We start from the raw sequence: 17,796 nt of genomic DNA, 5'->3' as shown, positions 1-17,796 counted from the left end.
ATGAGGTGGGGTTAGTACACCTGTATGGAGGGCTGAGGTGGGGTTAGTACACCTGTATGCAGGGCTGAGGTGGGGTTAGCACACCTGTATGCAGGGCTGAGGTGGGGTTAGTACACCTGTATGAGGGCTGAGGTGGGGTTAGTACACCTGTATGGAGGGCTGAGGTGGGGTTAGTACACCTGTATGCAGGGCTGAGGTGGGGTTAGCACACCTGTATGCAGGGCTGAGGTGGGGTTAGTACACCTGTATGGAGGGCTGAGGTGGGGTTAGCACACCTGTATGGAGGGCTGAAGTGGGGTTAGTACACCTGTATGGAGGGCTGAGGTGGGGTTAGCACACCTGTATGGAGGGCTGAGGTGGGGTTAGTACACCTGTATGGAGGGCTGAGGTGGGGTTAGTACACCTGTATGGAGGGCTGAGGTGGGGTTAGCACACCTGTATGGAGGGCTGAGGTGGGGTTAGCACACCTGTATGGAGGGCCGAGGTGGGGTTAATACACCTGTATGGAGGGCTGAGGTGGGGTTAGTACATCTGTATAGAGGGCTGAGGTGGGGTTAGCACACCTGTAAGGAGGGCTGAGGTGGGGTTAGCACACCTGTAAGGAGGGCTGAGGTGGGGTTAGTAGGGCTGAGTTGATGTGGTGATGAGGGGACACACTCTCACCTCCCTGCCTTCCATGCACCAAGTTTGTTCTGATGCTGCTTGTTTGGACATGTGACCTAAACATTTCTGAATTATACCTCAGCTGGGTGTGTAAAGAGAGGTGTGTGGGTGTATGAGATAAACGTTCACTTTAGTAGAGTATTCTGGGATGGAATTTTACATGCTCTGCCAGTGTTTTGCAGGGTTCCATTTACCACAATATAGTAATAATTTAATATAAATATATTAATATTAATTACATGCTTAAATATTTAATTAAAATATGTAATTTAAACCAAAATACAAACATTACTTTTCACTCAACACTGTAGTGCAAAGCAACAAACCAGGTCCTGTCATTACTTATATCCTTCTTCTAAAGTTTGGGGAAATTGCACCCCCTAGTGACAGCGATTGTGCATTACACACAGTACGTGATTCTGGTTTACCTCCAGGCGTCCCTGCCAGACTGAAATGTTTTTCCCCAGTTTTGTGTTCTGCCTTATGAACACGTGTAGATTTTTCCCACATGCTTAGAAGAAACCAGTGTATATAATGCTACATTTTCCAAACAATAAATGATAAAACGATCTTCTCTGAAGCACTTTGTATACGTTGTTTTAAAGAAGTGCTATATCAATATATAGAGATTTTGGTGGGGAAAAATGACTGTGGTTCCAAATTTTGTGTGTGTGTGTGTGTGTGGGGGGCTATTCAGTTGTAATTCTAAAGGTTTTTTTTGTAGGAGTATTTATGGTTTTGAAGGTTTTTTTGAAGGTGGGGATTTGAACATGTGCATTGCACAGGCAGTAGTTGTACTCAGAGCTTGGTATGGAAATGCAGGCTGACATCATCACGTTTCCATAGCTACATGTGGTATTCATAGTTTCATTATTTGTATTTGATGTTACAACTTGGCGTTTAAATTTTGAAAGAGTTAAGAGTGAAAGATCTTAAGACATGGTGTTTTTTTTAGGAAAAGCTTTTCTCTCAATGTGTGAGAGGACAGGAAGCCCAGCTGGGAGTTTCAGGGTGAAGAAGGTATGAGACTTGGAGAGGTTTCCTCTCTTGTTATCTGTGTGATGGATTTCTGCTGCTCACCACTTCTGGGAATTGTAGAGCTAATGTGTCACTCACACAGTGGTGGGCTAATCACACACACACACTCACACACACACACACACACACACACACACACACACACACACACACACACACACACACACACACACACACACACACACACGTCCCTGAACTCTACCGGACAACTGTTTTGTGTGGTTATATGTGTGTGTGTGTATGTATGTGTGTGTGTTTGTGTGTGTGTGTGTGTGTGTGTGTGTGTGTGTGTGTGTGTGTGTGTGTGTGCGTGCCGTATGTGTAATATGTAAATCAAATTCATATTCACTATCATTAGGTGTAAAGTTTTATTTGAATACAAAACTGACAATTTTGCAAAATACAAAAGGTCATTTTACACAGTAGAAACAAAAGTATTCGCATCCTCAAAAGCCAATATCACACACACACACACACACACACACACACACACACACACACACACACACACACACACACACACACACACAAACAAACAGAAAACAGTGCCATCTGCTGGCCCATTCACAGAAGTACTCCTCACAGACAAGCACACTGCACCTGTAACAGATGTAAGAAACTCTTTCAGGAAGCAGAGCTCATTCAGCCTTAATGTGTTAATGTTCCAGGTTTCTGAATAGTAGTAAATACAGAAATATACATTATTGACTTTCTGAGGAAATATGCATTATGTTAAACATAGAATAATAACATTTACTTGAAATGTAGGTGTTCAAGAGATTGTACCTACACTGAACAGTCTGCATCAGAATACATAAAACATTTGTAAAAACTCTGAATGTATAATGTTATATAAAACAACAGTTCACTAAGATGACTATGGATAGAGTACAGACAAAATACTGAAAAAAAAAAAAAAAATCACACAAACTAAAACAACAGCACCAAACTTGAAAAACCCCTCTGGATGTGAAAGCGCGCACACGCGGTTATGATAGTTTATCCTCTTTAACATTTTCCTGCTGACTTGTTTTTTTTTCCCCCTTGGAATGAAAACAGGAAAACAGCTCCAATGTGCTACTTTACTTAAAAGATAAGAAAACAGGAAGTTAAATTCTTCTGCACACACAGACAGGAAGAGGCCATTTTGGAGGTGTGGTTTGCCATTCTGGGAGCTGGGAGAGGTGAATGTGGTTCTTAGCAGGGAAGATGGAAAGATGGCTTCCACTTATAGTGTTGATGAAGACAAAGTTAAGTATGTCCAGAGGTAAATATTTAGAGAATCATTTATCTATAAAGTGTAAAAAAGGAAGACCGTCTTCTATGTATAATATTAGACTAGGATTAAGAATAATCAGTGTAACCAGTCAAATTCTAGATCATTGGTCCCTGGAAAATGATTTCTTCAAAGATTTAACCACAAATAAAGTTCAATTAGTGTGCAGCTGTGTAGCCACAGCTCATGTAGTACACAGCCAACCTGATGATTGGCGATGTAGAGCTCATGTGATGAAGGTTAAAGTTCAGGCTGCTTCTCACCTCCCTACAAGCGTGCAAACTGCTGCACGTTTCCTGAGACTCCTGTGATTGCCTTATTATCGTGGCCCTTGGAGGGTTGATCTTGGTCCACAACAATTGATGTGTTGCTGATCCCTGTCAAATAGCCTTGGAGTGGGCTTTAATTCTGTCTAAGCCCTGTTGCCACGGTTTCCTCTGCTGCTCCTGGGCTGGTGATGTCATTTTCCTGCTGAGAGGGAACAGTGTATGCAGCAGTATCAGCAGGCACTGTTAACTTTAATGCCACCGAATATTATTAACATTAATGCCAGTGGGCACTTTTAACATCTCAAACACTACCATGCCAGTGGGTACTGTTTAGATCTGGCATTATGGTCTCTCAGTGAACTTAGGACTAAACATACAATAAACAAGTCTCTGTTCTGTTATCCTTATCGAGAGATTACAGTAAACAGAAAACATTCACACATTGACACATGGATAACAGTACAGAAACTTAAAAATTGTTTACAAAGATTTCGGGTCAGTACTGGATCTGCTAAAGGTGGCCAAGGAAAATGACTCAAACCCTGAGAACTCTGAGTGAGAAAATCCCCCAGCATGTGCTGCATGGACTCTTTTCTCGTATTTAATACAACGACCCTTGTTCCTGCTCACACAGACTCTGTTTGTGTGGGACACACAGGACATGAGAGGAACCCCCATCATTTAGTCATGGTCTGGTCCACCACAGTTACTGGGCTATGCAGTGGGCACAGAGGAAGGAATCAAAAATCAAAACACTTTTGAGAAAATCCACCAAATCAGGCATGGTGGATCTCCACAAGTACTAGGAATGAAAATATAATAATAATAATAATAATAATAATAATAATAATAATAATAATAATAATGATCTATCTGTAATATAACCATGGCGATGGTAATACCACTTTAAAAATCACATATGATCAGGACAAGCACTGTCGCCATGTCAGAGACGCTGGCTGAAAAAAAAATAAAAATCCCCCTGCAAAGAAATGATGAGCTGCACCGTCCTGACTGAAGCGCTGCAACTTCACTGTTCTGGGATCAGTACGAGCTGTCCGAGTCTGAGCCCTCCACCCCGTAGAGCTGAGCCAGCATCCTGAAGCGCGGGCCCCAGTCACTCAGGACATCGTAGTCCAGGTTGGAGCCGCAGGAGCTGGACTCCAGAGAGCTGAGGGAACCCGCCAGGGACTCGGGCCCCTCGTAGCCGTAGATGTGCAGGGTATCGTAAGGGATCCCATCGCGGTCATGGTCTGCCTCGTCCTTCTTCACCTCGATCATCACAGCCATGTCTCCCGTGCAGGCGGAAGGCTTTTTTACCACCGCATACATCGCGGGTCCAGACGCGGGACCCACACTGCAGTCCTGGCAGGCGGACGACAAGATGGAGACATCGTAGCCATTGGTGTCCATCTCTCCTCCACCCTCCTCGTCGTAGGTCACCAGCTGTTGGTGAATCTCCCCCGATGACTTCCCAAGGCCAACCAGTGCCTCCTTCTGGTAGCTCTTACGGAGAGCAAAGAGAATCACGATCACTGTGAGAGAAAGAAGAAAAGAAAGTTATTCAGTCAATCAAACATATGTGCCAGTAAATAGTCGCAAGACATTTTACGCAGAATTTTACACAGAAATCTACACAGAAAAGTGTATTTAAAAAAAAAAAAGTGTCTTCGCTTCTTGGCTTGACTCACATGTCGGTTTGTGAAGGTACTCAAGATAGAAAATCTGAGATAAATGCAGAAAACTTGAGGCTGCCAAACAGAGAAGTAAACCATGTTCTCGGAATCGGGGAGGAGCACGGCCCGGGGTCTTACCCAGAATAGTGAGGATACAGAGGAGAATGGTTACGAGGGCACTGGCGCTCACTGCTGTCTGGGCATCCGGCCTGCAGTAGTCCCTCTGACGGTCAGCATGACAGGTGCACACTGGGATATGCAGAGGGGTGATGCTCTCTAACCAGGGTGAGCCTGAGTCTCTGATCTTCACCTCCAGGATGTTGCTCGCTGAGTTCTCTGTGCTAAAGTGTCCTTGAGTCAGGATGATGTTGGCTGTGTTATCTGCAAGGCACGACACAAGCATCAACAGTCAACTCCCCTTCGTACGGTCATTCCAGCTGAGCACAGGCCCTGAAGTCTTTGACAGTGCAGTGCACGTGCTATCTAAGAATATCACCTTCTACACAATGGTGGGAAAGCAAGCTGCTCACTCTGGTGATGTGAGTGAAAATGTGCAAAAACGCCCAAATTACAAAAGCTGTGAATTCGAGCATTCTGCCAGATTAGTGCTAAAACAGATGTAGAAATCTACATCTATTCTGCCTCTGTGTTAAGTGCAAAGCAAACCTTAGTCTGTTTTCCAAGCATTTACAGCATGTAGCTGATTTTTTATCCAAAATGACTTACAATTATGATTACAACTACAGGTTAAGGGTCTTGCCAGTGGCAACTTGGAAGGAGTGGGAGTTGAACTGGCAACCTTCTGAACAGCCTTCCTTATCAGAAGGTCTTCAAGCCTCACACATGCCACTTTGAAAAGTGGAACAGTTGGAGCAGAGACCTGAACCCCAGAGCTATCCCGAGCCCCGGAGCTAACCCGAGCCCCGGAGCTAAGCCGAGCCCCGGAGCTAAGCCGAGCCCCGGAGCTAACCCAAGCCCCGGAGCTGATGAGAGAATGTTCAGTTCTGTGTTAGAAAAATTCCAGACCACTGGAATTTTGTCCCATGGCAGTTTTGACTTAATTTACATAATTTTTCTAAGATAATCAATGACATTATTCTCTGGTTATATTATTATTATTATTATTATTATTATTATTATTATTATTATTCCCTCAGATTTGAGAATGTTGGACATAATGGACAATATCTGTGTCATCAATGTGGTTGTAGTTTATGTTACATTTAAGATGTTTTACAGTGAAGATCTTTACAGTGAAGATGTTTTACAGTGATGTTTTACAGTGAACTCTACCACTGTAGTTCTGAGGTCTTGTGAAGGCCAGTGGGGTTCACTCACTTCTGTTGTCATGAAGAGAGAAGTTGAAACTCTTTTGTGCCAAAGTGAAACTGAGTATTCCAGAATCGTAGTCCTTATCACGGGCCTCAATGGTTCCGATGACCTGCGAGTTTAAGGGACAGTGATTAAAGTGTACTCCCAAAAATATATTTGAAAGATTTGAGATCTTTATTTAAAATGGTTGATTTGACCTGATCAGAAATTCCTCACCGTTCCTTTTTTGTCGCTTTCGCAGATATAGACGTTGGTTCCGACCAGTTCAGGCCTGTTGTCGTTAATGTCCTTTACCCTCACATTGACCAGCGCGTATGATTTCTGCCCTGTTCTCACAAAAAGACGAGTTTGTCCTCTTCACATAAAGATATCTGTGCCTTTATGTTGTTATGAAAGCAAAAATGTAAATATTTCAATATTGTTTGTTTTTATTCTGGTTTTACTGTGGTTGAGTTATTGGGACCAGTACTTTATTCTTACTACTGATGTTTGTAATCAAATTCCCTAAATAGTTATTTTCTAGAGTTATCAGTAATTAAACCAAAAAATGTCAGAGCAAATATTAAATGTAACGGTGCACGTAGTTACCCACCACTTGGAGATATTTCAAGTGCTGAAATCTGGAATGTGTGTAACTCCTGAACTTCTCTGTCTAGCTCTCTCTTTAGAGTAAGTCGACCCGTCTCGTGGTTGACCTCCACTGGACAATCAAAATCCTCAATGACGTATCTACAAAACACAAAATAGTGTGAAATTAGAGTTAATGTGAAAATTAGGGTCAGCTTAACATGAAAATGTTTATCACAAGTTGGTATTGTGTAAATCCTACAAATTAAACCCAAATTAATTTATGATTCTGGATCAAAACTAGTTCCATTATTGGCTGTGGATGAACATAATAAACCTTTGCAGTGCCCGGGCATTTATATTGTGAATAAGTACTTGCTTTATTCTGTAACCAGTGTTGTCCATGTCTTTGGCACTAACATATCCAATCTCCTTTTGTTTAGTTGGTCCCTCATCAATGCTGAAGTTGTACACGGGATATGTGAAGACCGGAGGCTCGTCAACGTCAAGCACGGTGATGTAAACCTCAGTGGTGTGGAGAGCCAAGCCACTGATATCAGCAGGCTGAACGAGGCCCTCCTCCGTAACTTCCACAGTGAAGTGATACGCTTTGGTCTCCTCATAGTCCAGGGCCTGTTGGAAATCACCATGGATACCTGTGAGAGCTGCATTCTCTATGAATTTCACTTCTGTAAAAAATGCTTCCAACACACAGCAGTTTCTGAAGTAGCAGGTATCTGTTCTGAGAAACGTTGTGTGATGGACTGTAGTTAAAGTTCAAACAAGGTTGTTCCATTTGTCATAGAGGATATTGGGGAGAGTATGACAAACCTTTGTGAGTGTGAGAACTCCATCATGCATCTCATTGCGCTCCACATGGAAGAGGTCGCTAAATTTCCTCATATTAAATACGGGCTTTTTATTTTGTCTTTCGTCCTGATCTTCCACCTCTAATATACCAATTTTGAACTCTGGCCTCTCGTCTTCTTTCACGTCAAAGCGGAAAGTTTCTGCAGAAAACAAGTTCACATTTCGGATGCTTATTTATAGTGAACCGTACTGTACAAGCACGCATATGTTAGGTATGTATGTTAGAGTTCACATACGCTTTGCAAAGGAGGCCTTATTGTCGTTGATGTCATTTATATTAATAGTCACAATAGTCGTAGCAGAGTTGCTTCCTGGCCCAGAGCCGCTGAGGTCTGAGGCTTGTACAATGAGCTTGTACTGGCTGGTAGTCTCACGGTCCAGCGTGTTCACTGCTGTTTTTATCATGCCTGTGTGGATTTAGCACACAGCTTCACTGTCACTGCTTACAAACCAGCTCACTAGACATGAAGCATCAGTCTGTTTACAACACTGCTCTCAAAATGGCGCTCTGATTCTCTACTATACCTGTCTTTGGGTCAATATCGAAAAGATTTGTTCCATTCATCAACTTGTATGAAATCTTTCCATTGGGGGTGCTTGGGTCGTCTTCGTCTGTGGCGAGTACCGTGAGCACTGTTATCCCTGTAACACAGTGTTTTCACTGTATTACAACAGCTCCTTATGCAATTCAATTACACTCAATTATTAAAAAAATCTAGAAGGCTTGTGTGTATAATTCATAATGAACATAGTTCATGTGCATAGTTCACGGCAGTGGTAAGTCAGTGTTTAAGGTACTTGTAATCAGAAGGTTGCTGGTCAAGCCTGACCACTGCCAAGTTGCCACTGTTCAGCAAGACGCTTAACTTTCAATTGCTCAAGTTGTACTCAGACATAAGCAATGTGTATAAATTTTGCGTATTAAATTATACATTATTTTATTATTATTTTTTAAATGATTCATTATATATTTTATTATTGGTATTATGCATGAATGATCAAGTAATACACCTTTTTCTGATCGCTCATTGACGGAATTCACGTAGCTCTCTGAGAAAACTGGACTGTTGTCATTAATGTCGTTGACAACGATTTCAAACTCCGTGCTGTTTTCAACCTCTCTTTTAGTTTTGATGTCCTTGATTTGAGCTTTTAGTCTGTAGGTTTTTTTCTTTTCCCGATCCAACCTTGCTAGTACAAATATGTCGCCGTGTTGATTCAACTTGAAAAAGGTGTACGCCCCTTCACCCGTGAGTATATATTCAGTGGTGTTGTTGGCATGGGTGTTTGATATCTAGAAGATAAAAGCATAGAAACATGTGTGAACAAAAATTTAAGAAAACAATGCAAATGAAAAATGTCCTTCTCTGTCCTGTTTCATCTGCTTTCTCAGACATACTGCTGCTACCTTGCCAATTTGCTGGGGCGGTTCGCTGGGATCTGTCTCCTCGTACACGAAGAACTTCTTCCATTCCCACTCTCTCTTTGACCTCAGGTGGGCGGGGCTGTCCAGAGAGAACGCTGACAGCACCACCTGTATCACCACCACCACACCTGCACACAGTAACGGCCGAGCCATCTGCTCTCAAACACACCACAGCGCCACCTGGGGGCAGGAGAACACAGTGTGGATATTTAACAGCTCTGAATCGCACAATAAAGGAACAAGCAATGATGGAGGTATTTAATGATGGAGGTATTTAAACAACAACTAAAAAACACCTATAAGACCAATACGTTTAGTCTTAGGGATAAATTATGCACACTAAATAGACAAAAATAGAACATCTAATTAAAACAAACAAACAAAAAACCTGCATACAGCAGGTGTGGAGTAGAGGAGGTAGCTGAGTGGGAGGAAGGATGTTAACTACACCAAAGTAAGGACTTGTTTCCCATTTCAATATTGTCTACAAATAATATTACATATTACATAATATTACAGTTTATTTGTAGCCACAAAAAATATTGATCTTATAAACAAAATGATAATAGAGTTTGGCCTCGCAAACTTTTTATACAAATATTCTCCATTCATTCAGAGAGTTATTTAGTTTTATGTACTTTTGGTCATATACTCTATGTCCAATATACTCTGCCATCCCAGAAAAAGAAAGCTCTCTCTTACTCTGAAGTGAAATGTACAGTTTTGTCATTTAGCTGACAGTTCTGCAGAAATAACCCTACCAGACCAGATCTGCAGCCTCGGCTCCTCTTCCTACTGGTAGACGTGTTCCTGTGAGTTTAACAGCTTAGCGTCCCACCCAGCAGGCTGCTTTGGCCTGGGAGTCACCTATTTTATTCTAAACTTTATTTGAAGAGTATAGTCAAGGCTGACAATCTATTTTTCCTGACCTACATTGTCTATGTTTGGACAAAGTGCACTTTTAACATTAATTACATGAATCTTTTTCAGACAGTGGGTGTCATTAGCGTTTTATAATGAGCATTTCTTAAAGTATGTTTCAAGAGAAGGCAGCTGAAAAGATTGATTTTGATGTGTCTTTGTGAGATCACGGTGAGATCATGATGAGATCACGGTGAGATCACGATGAGATCATGCTGAGATCACGGTGAGATCACGATGAGATCATGGTGAGATCACGATGAGGTGGCTCTTATCAAAGACCAGAAGCTTTGGAACAGCGTCAGCGTCAGAGGAAGGTTACGTCTGGGGATGAGGGTCGTCATTATGCTAATGAGAGAGATCGCTCACGCCCTTCCTGTAATTCAGCTCCAAAGCCAGATAGTCTCTTGCTTTCTCTCTCTCTCTCTCTCTCTCTCTCTCTTTCTGTATCTGTCTTTCTCTCTCTTTTTCTATTCATCTATTTATCAATAAAATTGTAAATTTAAAGTGAGTTCTGACACCAACAATAAGTAACATCACATACTTTTTCAATCAAATGTAAAATATTAAAGTTTAGCTTCACAAATTACAGTTTCGTTTAACCATGTTTTTGGGACAACTCCACATTTATGAAAATGTAGTTTATTTAGATATAAGTGAGATATAGATCAAAATGACTGAACATGTAACTGAACTGAAATGCGATGTGTTTATGAGAATGGCTTTGCTCAAGGGTTCAAGCATATGAATATGTCTCTTCTCCCCAAACTAGCCAGGGGCAGGAAAGCTAGTCCCTCACACACACTCTTACGCTGTGGGAGTTTTAACCTCTGTGAAAACGCTGCTGCCTTTCTCATCTGTCTTTGGAAATGGAGACCAGTTGTTTCATGGTCTTAATACCTGAGCTTTGATGTAGATTAAACTGCTTTAATCTTCCATTAATCTACTTTCCTACTCACCCCTAAGAAAAGCTGTCTGACTCACATGTCCGTCACAAGCCTCTCTTCACCTGCTTCTCCGGTCCTCACATTTGGTAATGTCCCCTGCGCTTTCTCTCTCATAGAGGACCTGGCTGTTAGTTCACCATGTCTCACCTTTCCCTGGCATGAGTGCCTGGTTCTAATTCCTACTGGACCGATGACATGTCAGATCATCTCAAACAAAAAAATACAGCTATTAAAATTTGGCTTTACCAATTGATTATGAATAAAATGATTAAAACCTAATGTATGTATCTCACACAAACAATGGCAGAGTGACCTGCAGCTTTTGTATAATTGTAGAGGCAGGAGGGCAGAGTGTTTAAGGTTTTATTGTGTCTGTGCAGACCGAGCATTCCCAAGCATTCCCAGGACTAGCACTGTCCTCTCTGAATTTCTGTTCTTGATCTCAAGGAACGATCATATATAGCCTAGGTTTTTCTATACTCTGAATATAAACTTTCAGACATAATTTTCATAACATTTGTAAACGTTAACCATAATTAGATGTAGTATTTCATAATCATAAATGATTTACTTTTTAACAATTATTTCATAAAGAGCCTAAAGATTGGTGATTTTTTTCCCTTTTTTACATAGGTCTTTGAATTCTTGAGAGTTCAGTAAGAATATAAAGACCACAGAAAGTCTCCTACCAGATTTATAGTCCCTCAGTCCTTCCTGTCCACACAGATCCACAGAGAAAGTGTGAAGGCCAAATGGGGAAGATGGAGTAGCCCCTCAGATCAGTCCTGCTCTCGTCCTGCTGGAGACACCCAGATCAGTCCCGTTCTTGTCCTGCTGGAGACATCCAGATCAGTTCCGCTCTGTGTGAAGGTGTATGCACTTCTGCAAAACTGCTCGGAGAACGTCCAGGCCAGTGCAGTGGTACAGCCAATCAGGCAAGGCTCAGGGCGACACTCTTCCTGTTATTGTTAAGGCTTCTTCAGTGCAAGCTCTGAGACCCTTGCTAAGAAATCCAACAGCACTGGCGAAGCCCTGGACACTAGCAGAGGGCACACAGGGGCAAAGGGTGGCATGAAGGATTACATCAGTGGCAGCTGGACTGAGAGACAGAGAGAGAGAGGAGTGGGTGCATCTTCCTTCTGAAGACGCAGGCTGTGTGAAACATGCTCGGGGGGAGAGAGAGAGAGAGGAGAGAGAGAGAGAGGGAGGGGGAGAGAGAGAGAGAGAGGGAGAGAGAGAGAGGGGGGGAGGGAGAGAGAGGAGGGAGAGAGGGAGAGAGAGAGGGAGAGAGAGGGGGAGAGGGAGAGGGAGAGAGAGAGGGGAGAGAGAGAGAGAGAGATGGAGGGATAGGGGAGAGAGAGAGGGAGGGAGAGAGGGAGAGAGAGGGGGAGAGGGAGAGAGAGAGAGAGAGAGGGGGAGAGAGAGTAAAAGAGAGAGAGTGAGGGGGAAAAAAGAGTGCAAAGATGGGGCGGGTGAGGGGAGAATTATTCAATTCCATCTTTTGCGAGAGTGATAAACAGTGTAAGGAAGCAAACTGATTCATTATTCCTACCCGTGGGATTAAGATTATGTTAAACATGTTAGAGGAGTTAATCCTGTGAACTTTGTCCTGTAGTGGAATTACTGGTGTTTATTCAGGACTGTGCAATGCAATATCTGGAAAATTTCCCAAAGATGAATTAACCTGGTGGGTAGAAGAGGAAACACCAGAGCAGAGGGTAATGGGTGGGGTCAGGAGGGCCAGGGCAGTGGGAGGGGTCAGGAGGGCCAGGGCAGTGGGGTGGGTGTGTGTGTGTCAGGGCACGTCAGGGTGTGTGTTGGTGACCCTGATCTGAGTGGAGAGAGCCTGATCTGGGGGCTTGAACCTGTTTGCACGTGAGTAACAGACAGAATCAGAACCCTAAATACATTAAAAATGTCTTATTGACAGTGGTGTACAGTCAGGCCCTTCTGACCCAGAGAAGTTGTCACAAAAAATATGGTTAAAAAAAGAGGATGAAAAAATGTTTTTTATAATAAAGTAAAATGTCATAAAGTAAAAAAAAAAAACCTATTCATATAGGCTAATTTGCATATTCAACCAGATGTATGTAGTTTGTGTAGTTTTTGTAGTTATGTAGATTGCGTAAGACAGAGATATGCTAGTATGCATATGCATTAGTTGCATTTTTCTAAATTGTGTTTTGAGAACTTATTTATTTTGGAATTCATGCAGTAATTTTAGGTTACACAATTTATTAACGAATGTATGAATTAACTCATTTATTTATTGATTTCTGCTTAGTTTTTATTTATGCTGAAGGGTAAACACTAGAATAATAAGCACATAATGTACTTAACATTGAACTTTGTACATTATAATGATAGGGTAAAGGTCAGAACAGGTTAAGGTTTAGGGATTAGGGGTTATTCATAGAGTTTAGGGATAAGGATAAGGGTTTAGGGGTAAGGATTAGGGTTTAGGAGTTGGGGTAAGGATTAGGGTTTAGGTTTTAGGAGTAAGGGATAGAGTTTAGGGGTAAGTATTAGGGTTTAGGGGTAAAGATTAGGGTTTAGGGGTTGGGGTAAGGATTATGGTTTAGGGGTTAGGGGTAAGGATTAGGGTTTAGGGGTAAGGATTAGGCTTTAGGAGTTGGGGTAAGGATTAGGGTTTAGGTTTTAGGAGTAAGGGATAGAGTTTAGGGGTAAGGATTAGGGTTTAGGGGTTAGGGGTAAGGATTAGGGTTTAGGGGTAAGGATTAGGGTTTAGGGGTTAGGGGTAAGGATTAGGCTTTAGGAGTTGGGGTAAGGATTAGGGTTTAGGTTTTAGGAGTAAGGGACAGAGTTTAGGGGTAAGGATTATGGTTTAGGGGTTAGGGGTAAGGATTAGGGTTTAGGGGTAAGGATTAGGGTTTAGGGGTTAGGGGTAAGGATTAGGGTTTAGGGGTAAAGATTAAGGTTTAGGGTTTAGGGGTAAGGATTAGGGTTTAGGGGTAAGGATTAGGGTTTAGGGTTTAGGGGTAAGGATTAGGGTTTAGGGGTTAGGGGTAAGGATTGGTTTAGGGGTAAGGATTAGGCTTTAGGAGTTGGTGGTAATGGATTAGGGTTAGGTTTAGGAAGTAAGGGACAGAGTTTAGGGGTAAGGATTAGGGTTTAGGGGTAGGAGTAAGGATTAGGGTTTAGGGGTAAGTTATTAGGGTTTAGGGGTTAGGGGGTAAGGATTAGGGTTTAGGGGTAAAGATTAAGGTTTAGGGTTTAGGGGTAAGGATTAGGGTTTAGGGTTTAGGGTTTAGGGTTTAGGGGTAAGGATTAGGGTTTAGGGGTTAGGGGTAAGGATTAGGGTTTAGGGGTAAGGATTAGGCTTTAGGAGTTGGGGTAAGGATTAGGGTTTAGGTTTTAGGAGTAGGGACAGAGTTTAGGGTAAGGATTAGGGTTTAGAGGTTAGGAGTAAGGATTAGGGTTTAGGGGTAAGTATTAGGGTTTATGGGTTAGGGTAAGGATTAGGGTTTAGGGTAAAGATTAGGGTTTAGGGTTAGGGGTAAGGATTAGGGTTTAGGGGTAAGGATTAGGGTTTAGGGGTAAGGATTAGGGTTTAGGGTTTAGGGGTAAAGATTAGGGTTTAGGGGTAAGGATTAGGGTTTAGGGGTTAGGGGTAAGGATTAGGGTTTAGGGGTAAAGATTAGGGTTTAGGGTTTAGGGGTAAGGATTAGGGTTAGGGGTAAGGATTAGGGTTTAGGGTTTAGGGGTAAAGATTAGGGTTTAGGGGTAAGGATTAGGGGTTAGGGGTAAGGATTAGAGTTTAGGGGTAAGGATTAGGGTTTAGGGGTTAGGGGTAAGGATTAGGGTTTAGGGGTAAGGATTAGGCTTTAGGAGTTGGGGTAAGGATTAGGGTTTAGGTTTTAGGAGTAAGGGATAGAGTTTAGGGGTAAGGATTAGGGTTTAGGGGTTGGGGTAAGGATTAGGGTTTAGGGGTAAGGATTAGGGGTTAGGGGTAAGGATTAGGCTTTAGGAGTTGGGGTAAGGATTAGGGTTTAGGGGTTAGGAGTAAGGATTAGGGTTTAGGGGTAAGTATTAGGGTTTAGGGGTTAGGGGTAAGGATTAGGGTTTAGGGGTAAAGATTAGGGTTTAGGGTTTAGGGGTAAGGATTAGGGTTTAGGGGTAAGGATTAGGGTTTAGGGTTTAGGGGTAAAGATTAGGGTTTAGGGGTAAGGATTAGGGGTTAGGGGTAAGGATTAGGGTTTAGGGGTAAGGATTAGGGTTTAGGGGTTAGGGGTAAGGATTAGGGTTTAGGGGTAAGGATTAGGCTTTAGGAGTTGGGGTAAGGATTAGGGTTTAGGTTTTAGGAGTAAGGGATAGAGTTTAGGGGTAAGGATTAGGGTTTAGGGGTTAGGAGTAAGGATTAGGGTTTAGGGGTAAGGATTAGGGTTTAGGGGTTGGGGTAAGGAGTAGGGTTTAGGGGTAAAGATTAGGGTTAGGGTTTAGGGGTAAGGATTAGGGTTTAGGGGTAAGGATTATGGTTTAGGTTTAGGGGTAAAGATTAGGGTTTAGGGGGTAAGGATTAGGTGGTTAGGGGTAAGGATTAGAGTTTAGGGGTAAGGATTAGGTTTAGGGGTTAGGGGTAAGGATAGGGTTTAGGGGTAAGGATTCGGCTTTAGGAGTTGGGGTAAGGATTAGGGTTTAGGTTTTAGGAGTAAGGGATAGAGTTTAGGGTAAGGATTAGGGTTTAGGGGTGGGGTAAGGATTAGGGTTTAGGGGTAAGGATTAGGGGTTAGGGGTAAGGATTAGGGTTTAGGGGTAAGGATTAGGGTTTAGGGGTTAGGGTAAGGATTCGGGTTTAGGGGTAAGGATTAGGCTTTAGGAGTTGGGGTAAGGATTAGGGTTTAGGTTTTAGGAGTAAGGGATAGAGTTTAGGGTAAGGATTAGGGTTTAGGGGTTAGGGTAAGGATTAGGGTTTAGGGGTAAGGATTAGGGTTTAGGGGTTAGGGGTAAGGATTAGGGTTTAGGGGTAAAGATTAGGGTTTAGGGTTTAGGGGTAAGGATTAGGGTTTAGGGTAAGGATTAGGGTTTAGGGTTTAGGGGTAAAGATTAGGGTTAGGGGTAAGGATTAGGGGTTAGGGGTAAGGATTAGAGTTTAGGGTTAGGGTTAGGGTTTAGGGGGTTAGGGTTAGGGTTAGGGTTAGGGTTAGGGGTAAGGATTAGGCTTTAGGAGTTGGGGTAAGGATTAGGGTTTAGGTTTTAGGAGTAAGGGACAGAGTTTAGGGGTAAGGATTAGGGTTTAGGGGTTAGGGGTAAGGATTAGGGTTAGGGTAAGGATTAGGGTTAGGGGTAAGGATTAGGCTTTAGGAGTTGGGTAAGGATTAGGGTTTAGGTTTTAGGAGTAAGGGACAGAGTTTAGGGGTAAGGATTAGGGTTTAGGGTTAGGGGTAAGGATTAGGGTTTAGGGGTAAAGATTAGGGTTTAGGGTTTAGGGGTAAGGATTAGGGTTTAGGGTTTAGGGGTAAGGATTAGGGTTTAGGGGTAAGGATTAGGGGTTAGGGGTAAGGATTAGGGTTTAGGGGTTAGGGGTAAGGATTAGGGTTTAGGGGTAAAGATTAGGGTTTAGGGTTTAGGGGTAAGGATTAGGGTTTAGGGGTAAGGATTAGGGTTTAGGGGTAAGGATTAGGGTTTAGGGGTTAGGGGTAAGGATTAGGGTTTAGGGGTTAGGGGTAAGGATTAGGGTTTAGGGGTAAGGATTAGGGTTTAGGGGTAAGGATTAGGGTTTAGGGTTTAGGGGTAAGGATTAGGGTTTAGGGGTTAGGGGTAAGGATTAGGATTTAGGGGTAAGGATTAGGGGTTAGGGGTAAAGATTAGGGTTTAGGGGTAAGGATTAGGGGTTAGCGGATCAGGTGATGAAGACTGCTGCTGTCTGAATCTGATAGAATTCCTCCAGTTTGTGGTTTTCAGACACAGTGGAGTTGTGATTACTGTTGGTCTGTGGTGGACGTGTGCTGTACTGGTAGCCATGGTGGTGTGGATCTGGTGTATGTTTGGCTTGAAATGTTTAGAAGGAACTTAGTGAGACACTAACACTCACTGAATGTGAGCCTAACATCTACCCTAACAGTGTGTGTGTGTGTGTGTGTGTGTGTGTGTGTGTGCGTGTGCCATATTAGGGTGAAATTCAAACTTCAGTTTTTGCACATCTCTGATTAAATTATTAGCCTTCGTCAGACTCTTTGTAACACACTGGTTTAAATAATATAATGATTTTAATGGAAAATGTCTGAGGAGTGAAGCATTCTTCGTATAAACATTCTGCTGTTTGTATGGATGGTGTCAGTTTGTGTTGCATGAAAGGTATTCTGTATTTTACAGTATTTGAGTTTAGCATACTGGTTTGACAATGAAAAAAAAAACAGCTTTCACTCACCAGTGTGGCTCAGTCTGGACTGGTGTGATCTTTCTGAGAACTATACACATCAGTAGTTGTTTGAGAACTACACAAATCAGAAGTGTGTATTTCTCAAATAAAAAAAAACTGACGGAGGGAAATCTGAATGAATCAGATATAGTCCAGCACATTCAGATTATTTACATTTTTCCTCTAGATATCAGACATTTATATGAGACAGGTGGTCCATGCTGAGGGAAGGCAGCGAGACGTTGGATGATCTGTTTTAGGTGTTCTGTTGAGGTTGAGGTGTTGGAACAGTGTGGGGTTGGTCCCTAGCAGGGAAGGGCTCTGTGTTCGCCAACTCTCCCCATGCCTCTGCTTTCAGGACCCACGTGTTGAGTTCATTCATTCCCAGAGTACACTCCCTTCAGGTTGGAGGACTTGACAGAGTATAAATTG

The 17,796-nt window shown here is 42.6% G+C and overlaps 1 protein-coding gene across 1 annotated transcript; it reads right to left on the bottom strand.

Moving 5' to 3' along the window:
• Positions 1–2,769: 2,769 nt before the first annotated feature.
• cdh5 (cadherin 5) lies at positions 2,770–12,107 on the bottom strand. Its single transcript, XM_027027632.2, has 12 exons — positions 11,675–12,107; positions 9,100–9,297; positions 8,703–8,985; positions 8,217–8,333; positions 7,928–8,098; positions 7,653–7,831; positions 7,201–7,454; positions 6,847–6,983; positions 6,471–6,580; positions 6,261–6,363; positions 5,061–5,303; positions 2,770–4,781 (listed from the first exon to the last, which is right to left on the bottom strand). The coding sequence occupies exons 2-12, from the start codon at positions 9,268–9,270 to the stop codon at positions 4,291–4,293; spliced, it is 2,259 nt and encodes a 752-aa protein (XP_026883433.2). The 5' UTR covers positions 9,271–9,297; positions 11,675–12,107; the 3' UTR covers positions 2,770–4,290.
• Positions 12,108–17,796: the final 5,689 nt, after the last annotated feature.

The sequence above is a fragment of the Electrophorus electricus genome, chromosome 21, assembly GCF_013358815.1.
Source record: "Electrophorus electricus isolate fEleEle1 chromosome 21, fEleEle1.pri, whole genome shotgun sequence".
Lineage (NCBI taxonomy): Eukaryota > Metazoa > Chordata > Actinopteri > Gymnotiformes > Gymnotidae > Electrophorus > Electrophorus electricus.
Note: the sequence above shows the minus strand (reverse complement) of the source record. Positions and strands in the feature narration are given on the sequence as shown.

Excerpts from the sequence above, each read along its gene's own strand:
- cdh5 (XM_027027632.2), bottom strand. The coding sequence starts at position 9,270 with ATGGCTCGGCCGTTACTGTGTGCAGGTGTGGTGGTGGTGATACAGGTG. Across the intron at positions 8,099-8,216 it reads CGATATTGACCCAAAGACAG|GCATGATAAAAACAGCAGTG; the intron begins GTATAGTAGAGA and ends AAATCCACACAG. Across the intron at positions 5,304-6,260 it reads CTCTCTTCATGACAACAGAA|ATAACACAGCCAACATCATC; the intron begins GTGAGTGAACCC and ends CGTGCCTTGCAG.